Raw genomic sequence first — 15,732 nt, forward strand, 5'->3', positions numbered from 1 at the left:
CACCCAGCCAGAGCCCCAGCATGTTGTTGGCACCGCTTTAGCTGCTGCTGTGCCAGCCTGCGTGTGGCCTGCTGCTCTGATAGCAACCCGGGGCTCCATTGTGCAGAGAGGGGCCAGGAGGGAAGCATGTTCCTGGGCGAAAGCTGTCAGGTGTTGGGGGCTGCAGGGTGAGCGTTCCCCTCCCATGCCAGTCTGGAAGGGGCCATTTTCTTGTTTGAGAAAAATGCAGCAAAAAGCAGAACCTGGCTTTGCGGCTAAGAGGCCTGGTCCCCAGCCCTGCACACAGCTGCCTGTGGTTTGCCCTGTCAGGCAGGGAGTTTCCACCCAGACTCGGAGCACAGGCTGTGTTCCTGCCTGCCGCCCGGCTGTGGGCCTCCCCGAGGCGGCTCCAGCCCTGGCAGAGTGGCTGGCAGAGCCCTGGCAGGAACCAAACAAGCCCGAAGCTGCTCCCCTGCCTGTGGCTCCGCTGCTGCACGGGTGCGGGGCTGACTTGGCACAAGCATGGGCAGGGGAAGCAGGGCTGGCTCCTGTTTCAGTGCCATCCTGCTGGCTGTAGTGCTGAGGGGAGGGGCACTCAGGCAGGCCTCCCTGGGAGCTAAAGCCAGGGCTTGGTTTGTGATCTCCCTGTTGCCATCCCCCCTTGATTTAAAGGCGAGCTGGAGGGTTGTTGGCTCTGGCTGCGTTTGGCCTAAGCCATGCTGAGGGGGCAGGCAGTTGGGGCAGCATTGCAGCGGAGGCCTGGCTCCAGCCACCGGCTGGCGGCACATGCTCTGGCCGTGGGCTATGCTGGGAATGCAGCACTGGTGGGTCAGGGTGCAGGGGATGCAGAGAGCTGGTGGCTCTCAGCCTCCCTCTCCACTTGGCTCTGCCCTGTCCCCTGCGGCTTTCATAACTGCATGCACTGCAACGTGTCCAGCGCAGACCCCAGCTGCCTTTGGGGGACATGGAGCTTTCCCAGTGGCAGCATCAGAGCACCTCTGTCTGCACACCAGCTGCTTGCCAAGGAAGAGCTTCCGGAGCGGCTACTGAGAGGGACCTGTGTGGGTATGCAGGCTCAGGGCACGATGGAGACAGAGGGTTGTGCTGCTGAGCCATTGGAGGGAGAGCTGGCACTGCAGAGCCTGCCCCTGCACTGCTCCCCTGCCAGAACAGGGGTGGCCCTGGCACGTGGAGATATAACGGAGGATTAAATTTTAAATTGGGTACAATGATCCATTTGGGAGTTAAAATAGGCTGGTTGGTCCGCATTGCTCTGTGACACCAAATACTTCAACCTGAGGCGCTGATGCGCCTTTTTCTTCCCTGTAGGACCAGCAAGCAGGTACCATCATATCCTCCTCCCCACAGGTGACCGACTGGTGGAGTGGAGCTGCTGTGGCTGCCGGGTGGGATGCATGTATCAGCGGGGCTCGAGCCCTGGAATCTGGGGAATCCATCCTGGGGCAGACAGGGTTACTGGCGCAAAAGAGCAAACTCATGAGCCTGTGGTATTTCTGCAGCAGCACTGGGTTGTGCTGCAGGGCCTCACCGTCCAGAAGAACTCCAGGAGATCAAAGCTGGTGCCGGGTGAGATTCCTATCGCTCCTTACTCACCCGGCTCTAGGCAGGTCCCAACCCTTCTGCTTTCTGTGGTAACAGCTTAAGTATGCATGACCCAGTAGTTGGCATGAGGCTGCGTGCATCCGATAATCCTCCCGGCCCTGAGCTGTGGCAGGTGGCTGACTCTCTAATTGTGAGGCTTAATGCTCTCCCTGCTTTGCTTTTGCAGGTCTGGCATGATGACTTGCTGCCAGGTGGTTGCTCTTCTCTTGCTGTCCTTTCTTCCCAGTGCTACAGCTGGTGACCTGGTTCCCGCTCTTTTTCCTTGGTCCATGCTGCAACTAGCCAATGGGTGGTTCTTGTCACAGCCTGTCCTGGAGCTGACAACACGCTGCGACGATGCCTGTGCCTGGCGGGAGGCCACCCTGGTCCCTCAGGACTTCCAGGAATCTCTCTCTCACGAGACAGTGTATCCCAATGGCACCCCCACCCTCACCACGGTGGAAGTGAGCCCCCAGGCGAGTGGTGCGGAGATGGCGGAGGTGGCGTGAGCCACCAAGTGGCAGATTTATGGCACAGACAGGCAGTTTCCCATCAGCAGGAACCACTTCCTGATGACCTACCCCTTCTCTGTCACCGTCAAGATCTCCAGGGGCTGCATGGGCGTGTTGGTGTCTGAGCGGCACATCCTCACCACTGCCCACTGCATTCACAACAGCAAAGACTAAGTGAAGGTGGCAAAGAAGATCAAGGTGGGTTTCCTGACGCCAGTGCGGGGTGCTGGCAACGGGATGGGGAGGCTGGCGATGCGCTGGTCTCTGGTGCAGTGGACGCAGGTGCCCGTGGGCTGGATCCGGGGTCCCAACTTGGTCAGCATGGACTACAACTATGCCCTTTTGGAGCTGCACAGGCCACGCCGGCACCTGCACATGAAGCTGATGGCAGCTCCAGCAATGGAGGAGATGGCTGGGAAGAGGATTAATTTCTCGGGGTTTGACAGTGACTGGCCAGGAGAGCTGGTCTACCGCTTCTGTGGGGTGGAGGACGAGACGGTCCACCTCATTTACCAGGACTATGATGCCAGGCCTGGTGCATCTGGCTCTGGGGTGTATGGCAAAGTGTGGGACCCCCATATGACACAAGTGGGAGAGGAAGGTGATCAGGATCTTCTCAGGCCACCAGTGGCTGGAAGTGGCTGGGGAGCACCACGACTATAATGTTGCTGTTTCCCTGACTGCTTTAAATTTTCCTGAGATTTGTTAGCAGATCAAAGGGGACTCTAAAAGCTGCTGCACTGAATGAGAACTACAGCCTGTCTCTTCCTCTCCCCAGTGTAGATGGCTTTTAAGTGTGGTGTTCCTGAGTGAGAGCATGGACTAGGAGCCTGAGGAGGAGCAGCATTTCCTGGCAAAACTGCTCTACTTTATTCTGTTCTCTGTCATGGAGGAATAGGGTCTCCACAGATCACAAGGGATCCAGCAGAAACTCACTGGTGTCCAAGACCTGATTCCCCAGGAAGCCTGAAGGGTTGTTTAAGCTCCTTTGGTTGGTGCTGGCATGAACTTGGCATCAGGATTCTTTACAGAAAGAGCTCGGCTGTCTGCCAGGGAAAGCGGCCTCTACTTCCAGCACATTAACTCCTCATGACTTGGAGAGGCAGCCACATGCTTGCTGCTAAGCCGCACCCAGTTTCTCTTGGGTCTCATCAGGTCTCTCAGTCTGGTGGCTGCACTGCCCAGCGTGGCACTGCCCCAGCAATGTGAGGACAAAGGGTTTTCTCTCTTAATAGGACCTTTGTGTACTGATGAAAGGTGTCTGAAATGCAGCCCTGGAGCCTGAGTCTTCTGGGCACAGAGCGTGCCATGGCCAGGAGCCCGGCCAGGGCAGGAGGGGCTGCTCCAGGACCCTGGCAGCCACTGCGCTTGGGAATACTCTTGGCCAGGACACCTCTTCTGACTGATGCAGCGTGGTGCCACGTGGGGTACCTACACGTGGCAGCGTGGGCTGGGAGCTGGGAGCTCCTACTGACTTGTAAACTTTCTCATCTCTCTTTGGTTCTGTCTGGGATTGCTATAGAAGGAAGGGATCCTGACATTTACTGCAGCTGTAGTATTTGAGGTGGATTCTTTTAGGCAAATACATGTATTTAAATAAAAGTCAGCATAAATCTCTTTGCAAAGGTTATGTTGAAAGAGGAACGGTGCATACATTGCTAGCCCTGATTTGGGACTTGCTGAAGGAGACACTCCTCCTCCAGACTGAAGTGAGTGGGACAGGGAGATCTGTGTAGAGCTGAAATCACAGTATCTTGCAAAAATAGGGACTGATGCCTTCTGCAGTCATAAAACAGCCCAGGCACCTGACTGAACAGATTTCTGCATGTTCTGTTACATACAGAGGACTGATGTGTCCAACAGGCCACACCAGGCTCTTCCAGGAGCAAACTGAAAGCTTGCTGTATGTTTCCCTACCTCATACACAAGTGATTCCTTTGCTAATCCTAGAGTTTCATGGCTGATACCTCTCCCCATCTTCTGTAAGTTTTCCCATTTCTCTGCTGTGTTTGCCCAGGCAATTATTCCCTCTGTAATTCATATTCTCCACAAGGGACCTCACGCTGATGCTGCTTTGCCAGGCTGGACAGGTGACTGCTTGTATTTTTTGCTTTTAAGTCAATGTCCTGCTCCTTTTCACTGCATCTTAGGGGCTGCCCACATCACAAGGCTTCTCAGTGCTGTCATTGCTTAAACCTGCTGAAGACTAAACATGCAGGTCCTTCAAGACCTGTGGCAGTTGTACAGGCGCAGCAACCTGACTTGCAAAACAAACAGGTAGGAGACATTTCAATAAAATAAATGTAACACTCCCTCCCGCTCAGTTATAAAGACTTAGAGCTAATGTGAATGTTATATTAATTTAAGTTGTATGCCTGGTCTGCACATGGGTGTGCGACAGTTTCTATTGTCTCGGATGAGATACTCCATGAAAAATCATGATTACATATTACTGGGCAGGGAGTAGCTGCTATTATTTACATAATACAAACCAAATTTACAGACAGAATTTATCTTGTTCAATGGAATTCCCTGCCCTAGCTGAGAGGTTCTTGGGGACAGACCAGAAAGGGTTTTTCATCTCCTCTGGTCCCTTGTTCGGACCCTAAGAACTAGTTAGAGAGTGTGAGCCATGCTCTCCTTAAAATGGGAAGAAAGCCTGTCATAAACACAGGGAAGGGAGTTCCTGGTTCCTTCCTCTCTGAAGTACACGCTGGGCCTTTTTTTTTGCTTTATACACTCCTCCAATTGTGGAACAGGTGACAGGATGGGGAAAGTTCTAGAACCTGCTGGTGTGAAACATAAGGACTTGTCTCATTCGGAGGAGCTGTGCACTTTATAAGCAACTTCCTTCTGACATCAGCTATCAGCCATTGCAAAACAGAAGAGGAGGAAAAGCCAGCACCAAGATGGAAGCCAAGAGAAACATGGCAAGACTTGTGCCCCCCTTCTGGTGCCCATCTTTGTGTTTGCAAGTCACAGCAGCTTTAATACACCAAGAGGAGACATTCCCCCCACCCCTATTTTGTGCCATAGACTGAGTGGTTTTGACACACAAACTGCAACAGGTACAGGACTCACTGTTATAGTGGGTTGACCTTGGCTGGACGCCAGGTGCTCACCAAGCCACTCTATCACTCCCCTCCTCAGCAGGATGGGGGTGGAGAAAATAAGATGGAAAAGAACTTGTGGGTTAGATAAAAGCAGTTTAATACGGCAAGGCCGCGCGCGGAAGCAAAGGAAAACAAAAGATTTATTCTCTGCTTCCCATCAGCAGGCGATGTCTAGCCACTTCTTGGGAAGTAGGGCTTCAGTACACATAGCGGTTGCTCCAGAAGACAAAAGTCATGATAATGAATACCCTGCACTGCTCCTTTCTCTTAGCTTTTATTACTTAGCACATGTCATATGGTAGGGAATCTCCCTTTCATCACTTTGGGTCAGCTGTTGTGGCTCTGTCCCCTCCCAAGATCTTGCCCACCCCCAGCCTACTGGGTGAGGGGGAGAAACATTGGAGAGACAGCCTACTCCATACTATTTGCGTCATGCTCAGGTCCCGCATAATTTAATACATATCTATCTCTCTTCTAACCATCCCATTGTATTTAATTCTTATTACTGAAATCCCTTCTTACCAACACTTACAACCTATACTACATACTTAATCCATCTTTATACCCAACATACAGATTTATACATTCTCATTAACTACTATCCCCTGTCCTTTAAGAGAGAGATATTATTCTCCCATTCCATGGGGTTCCTCCACTCCTCTGAATGTTCAGAAGAACAGCCTATGACTTGGACCCCATCTGTCAAGATGGGTGTTCAGGACAGGAGAAGCAGCAGGTTCGATTGTTGGACACTGTCCTGGTTTCAGCTGGGATAGAGTTAATTTTCTTCCTAGTAGCAGGCATAGTGCTGTGTTTTGGATTTAGTGTGAGAAGAATGCTGATAACACACTGATGTTCTTAGTTGTTGCTAAGTACTGCTTATGCTACTCAAGGACTTTTCAGCTTCCCATGCTCTGCCAGGTGCACAAGAAACTGGGAGGGGGCACAGCCAGAATAGTTGATCCAAACTGACCAAAGGGCTATTCCATACCATATGATGTCATGCTCAGTATATGAGCCACGGGGAGTTGGCTGGGGGGCAGCTATCACTGCTCGGGAACTAGCTGGGTATCAGTGGGCAGGTGGTGAGCAATTGCTTTGTGCATCCCTTGCTTTGTATATTATTATTACTATTATTATTATATTGTTATTATTACTACTACTACTATTACTATTTTACTTTATTTCACTTATTAAACTGTTCTTATCTCAACCCAGGAATTTTTCTCACTCTTACTCTTCCGATTCTCTCCCCCATCCCATTGGGGTAGGGGGAGTGAGTGAGCAGCTGTGTGATGCTTAGTTGCTGGCTGGGGCTAAACCATGACAGACACCAACACTGGCTTGGTTTGGGTCATCATTGAACTTGTCCGGTTCCTTGCAAAACTCACTCTTTGTCAGTTCAGGTTGTTCCTGCTACATCACTTCCTACAACATACAACTCACATCATAGATTGTTTTTCCTCCAAGGTTAAATGTCCCTGTGGCACACACCATGTCTCCCCATCCTTCCGCATTACGCACCAAGTACGCTCAGGTCCTTGAGCAAAAACAATCCCACAAATGGGTTTGCCTTTTCCCATGGGAGGAGCAACTCACACCACCTTCCCCAGCCACTTCCCTATGTGCACTACGGGGACCTTATCTCCTCCCACAGTATGTATGGGTTTTGTTTGGGCAGGACCAGGACAGTTAGCAGATCCTCTGGTGTTAACCAGCCAAGCAGCTTCTGCTAAATTTATATCCCAGTGTTTCCATGCCCCATTGCCCAATGCTCTTAACATAGTCTTTAACAGTCCATTATATCTCTCAGTCTTTCCAGAGGCTGGTGGGTGATAGGGGATGGGATGCACCCACTCAATGCCATCTTTCTTGGCCCAGGAGTTTATGAGGTTATTTCAGAAATGAGTCCCATTGCCTGATTCAATTCTTTCTGGGGTACCATGTTGCCACAAAATTTGCCTTTCAAGGCCTAAGATGGTGTTTTGGGCAGTGGCATGGTTTACATGGTATGTTTCTGGCCAACCAGTAGTTGCTTCCACCATGGTGAGTATGTAGCACTTGCCTTGGCATGTTCATGGCAGTGGTCTAACAGTCAATTTGCCAGGCCTCACCATACTGAAAACCCAGCCACCACCCTCTATTCCAGGGAGACTTTACTTGTGTGGCTCACTTGATTGTGGCACATGTTTCACAGTCATGAGTGACCTGTGTGATGGCCTCCATGGTCAGGTCCACCTCTCAATCATGAGCCCATCTGTATAGTGCATCTCTCCCTAGATGTCCTGATGTTTCATGGGCCCATCAAGCTACAAATAGCTCATCCTTATGCTCCCAGGTTCACCAGAGCTACTTCAATTTTGACAGCCTTGTCTACCTGTTCATTGTTTTGATGCTCTTCAGTGGTGTTGCTTTTGGGCATGTGCACATCTACATCATGTACCTTTAGAGCTATGTCTTCTACCCGCGCAGCCATGTCCTGCCATAATGCAGCAGCTCAGATGGGTTTACCCCTGCCCTGCCAACTGGTCTTCTTCCACTGCTGTAGCCACCTCCATAGGGCATTAGCCACCATCCAGGAGTCAGTATAGAGATAGATTACTGGCTACTTTTCTCGTTCAGCAGTCTCTAGGGCTAGTTGGATGGCTTTCATTTCTGCAAATTGACATGACTCACCTTCTCCTTCAGTGGCCTCAGCAACTTATTGTGTGGGACTCCACACAGCAGCTTTCCACTTCCAATGGTTTCCTACAACATGACAGGACCCACCAGTAAACAAAGCATAATCATCTTCTGATAACTCATTATATGGTGGTGCCTCTTGGGCACGAGCCACCTCCTCAGCTAATGCTCCAATATCTCTGCCTTCTGGCCAGTCCATGATCTCTTCCAGGATTCCTGGGTGGTTGGGTTTCCCGAGTCGAGCTCATTGCATGATCACTGCTACCCACTTACTCCATGTAGCATGATGAGTAGAGTGGATGCTTCCTTTGAACATCTGGTAGCACGGGCAATTGTAGTGCCAAGAGGAGATATGAGTCTGTACCAACAACTTCCGAAGTGGCTCAAAACCCCTCATATGCTGCTAGTATCTTTTTCAGTTGGGGTGTAGTGGGCTTCTGATCCTCAAAACCCCTGGCTCCAAAACCCTAATGGTCAACCTCGGGTTTCTCCTGATATTTTCTGTCAGAGGGTCCGGGTGAGACCATGCTCCCCAGCTGCAGTGTACAGTACATTTTACACACCTGGTCCTGTCTGGACAGGCCCAAGAGCTACCACACAAGCTATCTCCTGTTTGATACGCTCAAAGACTTGTTGTTGCTCAAGGCCCACTCAAAATAGTTCTTTGGGTTACTCAACAGAGAGGGCTCATAAGCTGACTATAACCTGGAATATTTCTCCAGAATCCCACAAGACCTAGGAAAGCTTGTGTTTCCTTCTTGTTAGCTGGTGGAGACATAGTTACTATTTTGTTGATCACATCCATAGCGACATGACGGCATCCATCCTGCCATTTTATTCCCAAGAACTGAATCTCCTGTGCAAGTCCCTTGACCTTGCTTCTTTTTATGGCAAAACCAGCTTTCAGAAGAATCTGAATTACTCTTTTTTCCTTCTTAAACACTTCTTCTGCCTTGTTGCCCCAGGCAATGATGTCATTGATGTATTGTAGATGTTCAGGGGCATCATCCTTTTCCCGTGCAGTTTTGATTAGTCCATGAGAAATGGTGGGGCTGTGCTTCCACCCTTGGGGCAGTCGATTCTAGCTGTGTCGGACACCCCTCCATGTGAAAGCAAACTGTGGCCTGCACTCTGCTGCCAAAGGGATTGAAAAAAATGTATTGTCAATATCAATTGTAGCATACCACTTGTCTGCCTTTGACTCCAGTTCATACTGGAGCTCTAACATGACTGGTACAGCAGCACTCAGTGGTGGCATGACTTCATTCAGGCCACGATAGTCTACTGTCACCCTCCACCCTCCATCAGACTTTTGCACTGGCTACATGGGACTATTAAAGGGTGAGTGAGTCTTGCTGATAGCTCCTTGGCTCTCCAACTGATGAATCAGCTCAGGGATGGGAGCTAGGGAGTCTCAGTTCATGTAATATTGCTGCTGGTGCACCATCCTGGTAGCAATTGGCACCTGCTGTTCTTCAGCTTGCAGCAATTCCACAACAAAGGGATCTTCCAAGAGGTCAGGCAGGGTATACAGCTGTTTGATCTTCTCTGTGTTCACAGTGGCTACACCAAAAGCCCATTAGTACCCTTTTGGGTCCTTGAAGTACCCTCTCCTGAGGTAGTCTATGCCAAGGATACAAGGGGCCTCTGGGCCAGTCACAATGGGGTGCTTTTGCCACTTGTCCCCTGTTAAGCTCACCTTGTCTATACTGGAGTAGACAATTCTTGGCATCCCTCTGGCACTCCAGAGATCCAGATGGGTTCTGTGCCCCTGTACCCTGATGGCACCAGAATATACTGTGCACCAGTGTCTACCAAAGACTTATACTTCTGTGACTCTGATGTGCCAGGCCATTGAATCCACACAGTCCAGTATCCCTGGTCATCCCTTTCCTCCTCCTGGCCAAAGGCTCCTTGTCAGAGTATTCACTGTCTGACCCTTGCAGTGCCAGACAAGAAGTCCCCTTACCAGGATCAAGGGAGGTGATCTCAGTCCTTCTATGTCTGGGAGATCGCTGATTGCCTTCTTGTGTCTCTACAGCCAACTAAGCTGCCAACCTTCTTAGGTGGCCCCTTCTTGACAGCTGTCTTCCCTCTCAGTTCGTGTACATGGGCTTCCAGCTTAAGGGTGGGTTCACCATCCCACTTCCTCACATCCTCCCCCTGGTCATGCAGGAAGAGCCAGAGTGCGCCACATGGCATGTGCCTGGGGCTCCCTTTCCCTCTGACTGAGGCAGGAGGGTACTGATTTCTTGCAGTGCCCCTGACAGCCAAGGCACTGGCCCATAGGGATTGAGGAGGGACAAAGATTTTCTGCAAAGTTTTGGAGCCAAGAAGACACTCTCTCCACAGCTGGTGTATCCATAGCCGGGCAAAACATCACTGCCAAGCTGTTAGAATATGACGCTGGGGCACTTTGAATCACCTTCCTCCATGTGGCCCGTGTGCACAGGACACCCTCTGGATCTTTGGAGACCTCATAATTGTCCAGACTACTGTAGATGACTTCGAGCACTGCTAATTCTCTCAGGTACTGGATGCCTTCATCTGTGGTAGTCCACTTTCCTGGGTGGAAGATCACAAGATCTTCCTTGAATGGATATCTTGCTCTCATGCATGAGAGGAGCCATCTCCAGAGACTGCAAATTGCTGCCTCTTTTCCAATTCCTCTCTCAATTCCCTGGTTTCTAGCAAGGGATCCCAGCTGTTGGGCTTCCTTACCTTCCAATTGCTGACTGTCAGCCCCGTTATCCCAGCATCAGAGCAGCCAGGCAGCAATCTGCCTACGTGGCTGGTGGCTGCAATCTTTCCGCATGTCTCGAAGTTCTGATGAGGTCAGGGACCGGGTAGTTTCTGCTTCTTGTCTGAATTCTCCCACTCCACTTCTCCCACTCCCACTTCCTCCAATTTCCTTGCTGAAGGACCAGATTCTTGATCAAACCCTTTCTCTTGTTCCTCCCCCCTTACTAATCGATGATATGGACCCATTGACCTCCTTGTCCACTGTTTCTTTTCCACTACTGGGGCAATTGTAGTTGTTGTTGTTTGGGTTCCTATCTCTACTATCATGTCCTCAGATGTAGTTTTCACCCTGGTCTCAGTCAAGGTATTCTCAGATGCAGTTTGGGTCCCTGCCTCAACCAACAGTCCTCTGAGAGTACTGAACTATGGCTTGATAGGTACAGGCCAGGCCCCAGTACAGTGCTAGAAGCTGTTGGTTTTCACTGGGGTAGGCAAGGTACCCTTCCATCAGGTGGCACATCAGTTTGCCAGGGTTGCTTGCCTGTTCAGGTGTAAAATCCCAGGTTATGGCAGGTGATAACCATCCTAGGAATCTGCCTAAATCCTTCCACACACCCTGCTACCCAGGGACTGGCTGCCTCAAGGGCACATTTCAGTATTGTCTCACCCAAAAGTTGTCTTCTGTTACACCAGGATGACACCAGATTCCACAAACAGATTCCACAATGCTGAACTGTCAGCAAATCTTTGATGTAAATCAATGGTCACAAGAGACTTAACTAGGAGGCAGACGAGGAATCAGCTTATCAAAAAGAACACTTTTTTGAAAACAGCTAACTTCTAGAAAAGCACCTTCTAATTCAACTATGTTGTGAATCAGCATTTATCAAAGGGTACAGAAGAACCTTTGAGATTGCCATGTGTGACAATTAACATATATTTGAGATGGAGAGGTATCATTATTAGATAACTATTATTTCAAGATAACTAAAATTCATTTAGGAAGGAAATTTGTACTGTACATTGTCAAATTGACTTAGTATCTTTAAAAGAAGAATATGTCTGTCTTTCATTTTGGGTTGTATCAAGAAAAGAAGAACAGAATCCAGGTTTTCTGATCTTCATGTTAGATGATTTTACAGGGACCATGGCCAAACCCCATAATATGCCAACAGTATTAATTAGTAGTATTAAACAGCTCACATAAGGGTGAACAAGGACTGTGGGAGTCTGCATAATAAAATCACCCACATCAATCCCAGGTAGGAAGAGAGAGATGTATTCCCTCATCCTCTCCACAAGGTAGCTCCCCCAGCACAGTAAGGCCATCAATTCCAGGGCAAAGCACATAGCCACTGTTTGTACTAACATGTTCCCAAGCTCAGCAAAATAAAGAGATAAGCAGCGCAGCCAACAAACTCTGTGACCTGCACAGAAGCTTGCTACTTAGTAAATACTATAGCTATAGCACGCTTAATACAAAACTGCCGTTGTCTCAGGCCCCACACTGGGCGCCCAAAAGGACTGTAGTGGACCCCAGGTGCCACCAAGCTGCTCTAGCACTCCTCTCCTTAACAGGACAGGGGTGAGAAAATAAGATAGAAAAGAACTCATGGGTCAAGATAAAGGCAGTTTAATAAAGCAAAAGCAAGGCCGCACATGGAAGCAAAGGAAAACAAGAGATTTATTCTCTATTTCCTATCAGCAGGCGATGTCTAGCCACTTCCCAGGAAGCAGGGTTTCAGTAGGTGTAGTGGTTGCTCCAGAAGACAAACATCATAACAACGAATGCCCACCCCCTCCTCCTCCTTTCCCTTAGCTTTTATTGCTGACCAGACGCCATATGGTATGGAATCTCCCTTTGGTCAGTTTGGGTTAGCTGTCCTGGCTCTGTCCCGTCCCGAGACCTTGCCCATCCCCAGCCTACTGGGTGAGGGGGGTAAGCATTGGAGAGACAGCCTTGATGCTGTGGGAGCAGTGCTCAACAGTAGCCAAAACACTGGTGTGTTTTCAACACCTTTCTAGCTACCAATATGAAGCACAGCACTATGAGGGCTGCTAGGGGGAAAATCAACTCCATCTCAGCCAGACCCAATACAACTGTTTATTTAAAAAATTAAAAGAAACTTTTAACAAAATCACGCCAAACAGTGAGGATCTGAAAAGCCAGGCAGCACTGGGGGCATCATAAAGAGAAATGCTCTGCAGGCACTGACCAACCCAAGGGCTAGATGTGCAAACACCTCCAAGTGGATGATAAGACCTTGTTCCACTTCTTCCATCCAAACAAACAGCGATACTGCTTTGTAGGCAGATGAGGTTGTAAATTAGAAACCTGAATCTCTTGTGCATACCCACAAGGTGCCCAGGCACCCGGACGGCTCCGATGGTGGTAAGCTTTTAAGAAGTTCCATTTGAGAGCAACCACGGCTGCAGTTGTAGCCTGGAGGAAGCCACCTGCTTAGCTGCAATGTGAAGAGAATGTCATAGCACAAGGTGTGTGTGACATGCTGCATTTCTTCTTACTCAGAATCCTGCAGAGCTGTCCATTTTTTTTCTCCCCTTGTTGCCCTGTATCAGCACAGAACATCCTCTCTAGCCCAGAAGGAAGGGGGAATGAATACATGTATATCCACAGTCCAAGGAGGGTCACCTTTTGCTGGAACTTGGATCTCACTCTCTACCCCAATCCAAAATGCAAGAACAGGGCTAGCTCTGGAAGGACAGAGCCCTCTATGAGCTAGGACCCACGAGGCAATTAATAGATCGCAGGCTGATGATTTGCCTTCTGCATCTGAATGATCTTGCCAAAGCCACCTCTTCCCACATCGTAGTCTGTCCGGTATTCATCTCGCACCTGGGGCACAGCAGTAACACAGATATTAGTATCCTGCACTGCCTGTCTCCTGCTAGACTTCAGAATCATCATCCCCTCCTTGTTCAGTTGGTGGGGAACTGAAGTTCAGGTTAGAAGCACTTTGACTCATTTGAAATCCCTTCAAATAATCCACCAAAAAGGTGGTAATGGTGGTGAAAATGATAAATGAGGATATATCTGATGGCTGAGGTCTTTTTAGACAAGAAGCAAAGCACACCCCAAAATATTTTCATTCAGCTTTGCAGTCCAGCTTTCTGAATTGCCAGGCCTCCAGAACATTTTCTCGCCTCCACCTGGGAAACCTGCAGAGGAACCTCACCTTTGCACTGGGGCAAACTGCTGCATTATGAGATTGGCCTAGCAGCTATGCTATCCCCCTCCATTCAAATTCTGCATCATTTTAAGAGTACTAGCTTGGGAACATTCTGCTTGCATTGCAGGAAGTTTGGAGTCCTAGACAGAAATGGCCTTAAGTTCTATTTCTAGCTTTTAACACCAGGCATCAGTTACCAAAACAACCTGGGAGTGGCTAAAGTTCATTATCAGGTCTTTATGGTCTACAATTGTTCTACACGAGACAAAACTAGCAAAGCAGTACACAGTCTTAGGGGGATCAAATTCAAGGTATGAACTGCTATTTCCTTTACCTGTCCTCCAGTCTTTCCTCTTCCATACTGTCGCCCCTCCTTAAACCCTGCATCCCAGTCAGTTCGAATGATGCGGTCATCTAGTCGCGTGCCGTTGATAAATCGCATTGCGTGTTCAGCGTCTGCTCTTGTGTAGTATCTGAATCACATTATAAGGAGAACTAAACATACTATTTTGATGGGTACAGGGAAAATAAAAAAGAAATATTGTATTCGAGAAGCAGAAAACCCCTGCTTTCCAGCCTTTTCTACTCTTCCTGCTCTTCTCTATGCAATCAAAAACTGGGCTCATATAAATCCAAGCTAAAACCAGTTCCCATTCAGAAAGGATTCTGAATGTAGTTCAGTTAGTAGCTGCACAGACAAGAAGTAGCTTTGGATCACTTATTTCACAAGCAGTTGAAACAAACATTACAGCCTTGCTAAGGGCAAGAAATCTGTATCATGCCTCTTTACACTACATGAAACTTTACTCAATTTGAACAAGAGGGGCAGGCCTCACAGGAGAGCTTTGCAAAGACAGCTCATGGTACAGCTTGTACAAGCATGTACCTTGTGCTTTGGAATAATGCCATGGCTTATTCTGCTACTTCATTCAGGTGTGAAGTTAAGGTGAGAAAGTGAACATGTACTCTGGCACGCAAGAGCTCAGACTGACGATTGTAACAGTTCTCATTTGGGCCCTAAAATCATTAAAGAAATTAACAAACTCAAGAAGCTCTCTGCCACCTCCAGAAAGTACAGCAGCAGTAGCACTTTTCACCTATGGCACCGCTGTACAGTCTTGTCTCTCAATTAAGATAGCGGTGGGGAGGTAGCAAGGTTGGAAGTGCTGGTAGAAAGCACTTGAATATCATTCCTTTTCAGGTTTTCCACAGCAGTACAGCTAAGCTTGCTGTGCAGAGAGGAACTAAAGGTGGCAACCACACACAGGCTGACAGTAGCAGGGAACCAGAAAGGATACTCAACAAAGCAGAAGCCACAGGGGGTTTTCTTGATCTTGTCCAGCCCCATGACAATCCTCTTGACGTCTCCGCACTTGGAGAAGAGCTCCTGGATCTGCTCCTCGGTGGTGTAGAAGGACAGGTTGCCAACATACAGCGTAGAGGAAATTTTCAGGGATTTCTCCTGCAGCTGCCTGCTACCCTGAGGGCAGAAGGGAGCACGCAGCGGGGTGAGCACGCCTGCCGCGCCGCTCCCGGCGCCAGGTCCCGGGGGGCATCTCCCGCCACCCCGGAGAAACGGTCCCCTCCCGTTCGCCGGCTCCTCGGACCGCCTTGCCCCGGCAACAGCCCTCCCCCTCAAGCACTGCTCTCCCCACCCCGCCCCGGCTGGGCCCCGCCGCCTCAGGCCCCGTCGCCCCCAGCCCCGCGCCTCAGGCCCGGGCGCACCCGGAAGTGCTGGTCGCGATACTGGCTGATTTCGCAGTAGGAGTCGCTGTTGAGCCCGCTCAGCGTGGTGTGGAGCAGCCCCGACATCTCGCCTGCGCCCGGCCGGGCCCTGCTGCCGGGATCCTTCCAGAACCGCCGCGGCGCCCACCGGACGGCAAGCGGGGAAGCCGGTCCGCCGCGCCGTCC

The 15,732-nt window shown here is 49.7% G+C and overlaps 1 protein-coding gene and 1 pseudogene across 2 annotated transcripts; one reads left to right on the forward strand and one right to left on the reverse strand.

Moving 5' to 3' along the window:
• The first annotated feature begins 695 nt into the window (after positions 1 to 695).
• Positions 696 to 2,841, forward strand: LOC104032782 (serine protease 23-like; annotated as a pseudogene).
• A 9,879-nt stretch (positions 2,842 to 12,720) lies between these two features.
• LOC104026027 (nuclear cap-binding protein subunit 2) lies at positions 12,721 to 15,637 on the reverse strand. Of its 2 annotated transcripts, none has more exons than XM_075720625.1 (4): positions 15,547 to 15,637; positions 15,262 to 15,301; positions 14,156 to 14,277; positions 12,721 to 13,487 (listed from the first exon to the last, which is right to left on the reverse strand). In XM_075720625.1, the coding sequence occupies exons 1-4, from the start codon at positions 15,631 to 15,633 to the stop codon at positions 13,389 to 13,391; spliced, it is 348 nt and encodes a 115-aa protein (XP_075576740.1). In that variant the 5' UTR covers positions 15,634 to 15,637; the 3' UTR covers positions 12,721 to 13,388. The 2 variants fall into 2 exon arrangements, with proteins under 2 accessions (XP_075576740.1, XP_075576739.1); XM_075720624.1 differs by having other exon boundaries at positions 14,156 to 14,294; positions 15,120 to 15,301.
• Between the last annotated feature and the right edge of the window lie 95 nt (positions 15,638 to 15,732).

This window comes from Pelecanus crispus, chromosome 13, assembly GCF_030463565.1.
Source record: "Pelecanus crispus isolate bPelCri1 chromosome 13, bPelCri1.pri, whole genome shotgun sequence".
NCBI lineage: Eukaryota > Metazoa > Chordata > Aves > Pelecaniformes > Pelecanidae > Pelecanus > Pelecanus crispus.